General features: G+C 32.3%; 1 protein-coding gene across 2 annotated transcripts; it reads left to right on the plus strand.

Moving 5' to 3' along the window:
- The first annotated feature begins 1,155 nt into the window (after positions 1–1,155).
- Positions 1,156–3,203, plus strand: LOC143548595 (putative WRKY transcription factor 40). 2 transcript variants are annotated; one of them, XM_077039712.1, is made up of 5 exons: positions 1,156–1,402; positions 1,673–1,735; positions 1,853–2,185; positions 2,419–2,535; positions 2,642–3,203. In XM_077039712.1, the coding sequence occupies exons 1-5, from the start codon at positions 1,328–1,330 to the stop codon at positions 3,014–3,016; spliced, it is 963 nt and encodes a 320-aa protein (XP_076895827.1). In that variant the 5' UTR covers positions 1,156–1,327; the 3' UTR covers positions 3,017–3,203. The 2 variants fall into 2 exon arrangements, with proteins under 2 accessions (XP_076895827.1, XP_076895828.1); XM_077039713.1 differs by having other exon boundaries at positions 1,157–1,402; positions 1,856–2,185.
- The last annotated feature ends 835 nt before the right edge of the window (positions 3,204–4,038 follow it).

Below are 4,038 nucleotides of genomic sequence, written 5' to 3' on the forward strand. Positions count from 1 at the left end.
ATCTGGAACAAAAGTGAAGAAACAGGGTTGTCAGATAATTTTCTCAGTTATAATGAGTTTCTTTTTAAAAATAAAATAAAGATAATCAAATGAGTTAAAAAAAACTAAACTCTTATATTTGTGTATGTATGGTTTGAAATTGCAAACAAAAAGAAATGGAGGGTAGTTGTAGACACTGCAGGTAGGTAAAGTTGGCAATGGTGGGCTTGACTTTGACTAAATGGGAAGACTTCTTAACCAACAGCCGACAAGACTTCTACTACTTTTTTCTACTATCTTATTTATACAAACTTTCCATTAACAAATACTAAAAAAAAATACTCCGTAATAACAAACTAACACCATCGAAACCAAAATCTAAAAATACGCGTTTATTACATTTTCAATTATCTTGAAAAAGAAACTCATCCAATGGTCAATCAACACAATTGTTGTAGTGAATTATATTTTTTTTATAAATATATAACATTTTTTATATATTCACAATTGTTTATGCTATAACTTTTTCTTAAAGAAAAACATAACATGTATTATATACTTATATTTTTAGCTAAACAAGCACTTTTATATTTTATATTATTAATAAAATTTAGATGGTTAAATACAATATATTTATTTTATAAAATTGTTCACGAGGTTTGATCACAATTGCCACTTTTATTGATAACGGTAAAAGAACAAAAACATCACTGACTTAACTTTAAAAGATTAACGGAATAACGGGGTTAGTGAATGAATGAAAATAACAAGAATCCGAAACTCTATGGATTCAGTGTAAAAAAATTGTACTAACGGTACACAACTGACAAACTTCAGGTACGAAAATTACACTTAACTTTTTAATCGGAGATGGCCATGAAGTTTGTGGTGGAAGTGGTACGTTTAGAACACCTTTTAATTATTTAAATCCGCTTTTGAAATTCGGAAGACAAGTGAACTTATAAGATGACAGTTGGATTTCATATAGTAAGTAATTAATTACCAATGTTTAGTTATCAACTTGTAGAAAAGTTTAAAGTAAAGGAATGATTTTGACCAATATCAATTAAACAAAGGTGCTAGACCACAAAAGTAAATGTTTCTTATTAAATTAATAAACTGTAGAAGAATACAAAGAAGAAGCCAATTATTAAATTTTGAACTTTAATGCATTATATATACCCCTATCTTGCACCTTGACTATAATAACAACACCTTCCTCTTTTCTTCTCTCTCAACTTGCATCTCCTCCTCATCTATATATTCTACTCCTTCATTTCATTGAGTGCTTCAGTTTATCAAATTTACAACAATATTAAGGGAATATATTTTGTCCAATAATCTTTCAATGGAATACACAAGCTTGGTTGATACTTCTTTGGATCTCAACTCAAATGCTATCAACTTCCTCTCTCTAGTTCCTGTAAGTCTTTAAAATATATACTTACATATGCATGTTTTTTTTCTTGAACGACGAAACTGGTTAAACCCCTATAAAGCTCCTAGGGATTCGATGTTTAGACTCGTAAAGTCTAAACATCTAATTCACCCGTGGAGCTTCACCCAGGCTTAAACCTGGGAATATAGCACATGAGTGAGATTTGAACCTGCGATGTCAAACAGAATAAACAACATATGCATGATGTTAGTTGGATCTCTTTAGCTTATAATGTTTTTTGATTTTGAATTACAGAAACAAGAAACTAAGAGCAACTTCATTGAACTTGGATTGAAGATGTCATCTGCTAATGATGAGGTATAACTTATAGGCTATATATTTTAACATATAGGTTCCAATCTGTGTATCTATTGATCTTTCTTTTTGTAACTTAATTAGGGTTTTTAATTATGGATATTTGTTACATATGATCAGCAGGCTGCTGCTAGTGCTTTGATGGAGGAATTGAATAGGTTGAATGCCGAAAACAAGAAGCTTACTGAGACCTTGACTGTCATGTGTGAGAACTACAATGTTTTGCAAAAACATGTGGCTGATTATATGAACAAGAATTCGACACCTTCGGATTCCACTTACAACTCCAAGAAGCGAAAGTTCGAATCAAGTAATCAAATTAATAATGAGAAGGGAGTTTCTGAAAGTAGTTCAAGTGATGAAGATTCTTGTAAGAAACCTATACAAGAACAACATATCAAAGCCAAGATTTCTAGAGTTTGTGTTCGTACCGAAGCTTCGGATATTGGCCTTGTAAGTCCTTGATTAATTCCATCTATACATAAATATTTAAAAACATCGTATCCTGAAGGACATGTTAAGTTGTGCCATACAACTTAACATTGTAACATGCCATACAGGATGATTCAACATTTTCATCCTGTATGACAGTTGCTAGGTATACTTAAAGGATATATATATGTTAAAACTTATGATAGAAATTAAATATTAGTTCTAAATGTATATGTTTTATTTGTTGTAAATAGTTGGTAAAGGATGGATATCAATGGAGGAAATATGGACAAAAGGTTACAAGAGACAACCCTTCTCCTAGAGCTTATTTCAAATGCTCTCATGCTCCAACATGTCCAGTTAAAAAGAAGGTGAGAAACCTGTGCCAAATTCGATCTTAATATGTTCATAATTTACAAACATATGTTATCGATTTCGTTATCTAATTCGTTTACCTTTTAATCTTGTTTAAATTAGGTTCAAAGAAGTGTTGAGGATCAATCAATTTTGGTGGCAACTTATGAAGGAGAGCACAACCATCCAAACCAATCGAAACACGAGCAAGCGAGTTCAGGCTTGAGCCGTCCGGTTACAACCACTACACTTGGTTCAGTCCCATGCTCAGCTTCAGGACCTACCATCACTCTAGACTTAACCACCCCACCAAAACAACCAACTAACCCTTCAGATGAAGGCAAGGTTGGTAACCGAAGAGTAGACTCACCCGAATTTCAAAAGTTTCTTGTGGATCAAATGGCGTCTTCGTTGACAAAAGACCCGAGCTTTAAAGCAGCGTTAGCCGTGGCAATTTCGGGAAGAATGGCTCAACAAAATCAGCCACAAAAGTGGTAGTTAATTAGCTAGCTAGAAATTGAGATCATGCATTTTGTAGATATCACATGATGGTTAAAAGGAAAGAAAACAAACAAAGTGCTAGTGGTAGGAAACTTCAATTTGATTTGAGACTGTAGGAGGGAAAAAATGTACACAATTTGTGACACACATATTGAACCAAACCAACAATACTTGAAATTGTTTATATGAATGACTATTCCGGATTTTGATCTCTATTTTGATACGAATTTCTTTTATTTTTTATTTCTAGAGACTCGAACTCACATTTTTGAATGTTTAAAATATTTTTGTCTCTGCTACTAAGTCATCAACCCGGGATTATTATTAAATTCATAATCGAGTCATTTACCATTTTTTGAGTTTAGAAAAGGTGTTGGACTTATGTCTTTCACGTGGAAAAATTATCCATTAAAAAGGACCCTTTATGTGGTCCAATCTATAGATAGATTCAAACTGGTCCTCATACTCAAGATAAAATAATATATTTTGCAACATGTTTTGATTGTCATATAAAGAACATCTTTGCCCTTTCGAGGATACGTGTCAAGTATATATAACTTACTTGGAGGGTTACATAAATAGATAATGATATTAACTCTTGTTTTCAACACTTAAAATTAATCCATAAACAGTAAATCATTTGGACCACCAATACCAAACATCAAGAGTTGGTACTTGTAGTGACTCCTTAACCATATAATAAATAACATTAGGAAAGTGGATCTCTGTCTAATAAAGAGTTCAACTTTTTTTTTCTTTTGTTTGGACACCCGGCCTTAAAAAACCAAATTACTTCCTAATTGCATCGTAAACGTGAGGCATTGTATGACATCATGTTACCCAGTGCTGTAAAAGTCGCTAGTCAGTTGTGGGTACTAGTGATTAAGTGAATCGGACTTCAATGTATATTTTTCAGTTTTATATATACACACACACATTTTTACATGTAATTTTCAGTTTTATACACATAAACATATTACAGCCGGAAATTATCTGGAATCTCGCCGGAAATCGCTTGT

The sequence above is a fragment of the Bidens hawaiensis genome, unplaced genomic scaffold (genome assembly GCF_021521415.1).
Source record: "Bidens hawaiensis isolate Kalapana, Puna unplaced genomic scaffold, B.hawaiensis_p1.1 tig00015201_1, whole genome shotgun sequence".
Classification (NCBI taxonomy): Eukaryota; Viridiplantae; Streptophyta; class Magnoliopsida; order Asterales; family Asteraceae; genus Bidens; species Bidens hawaiensis.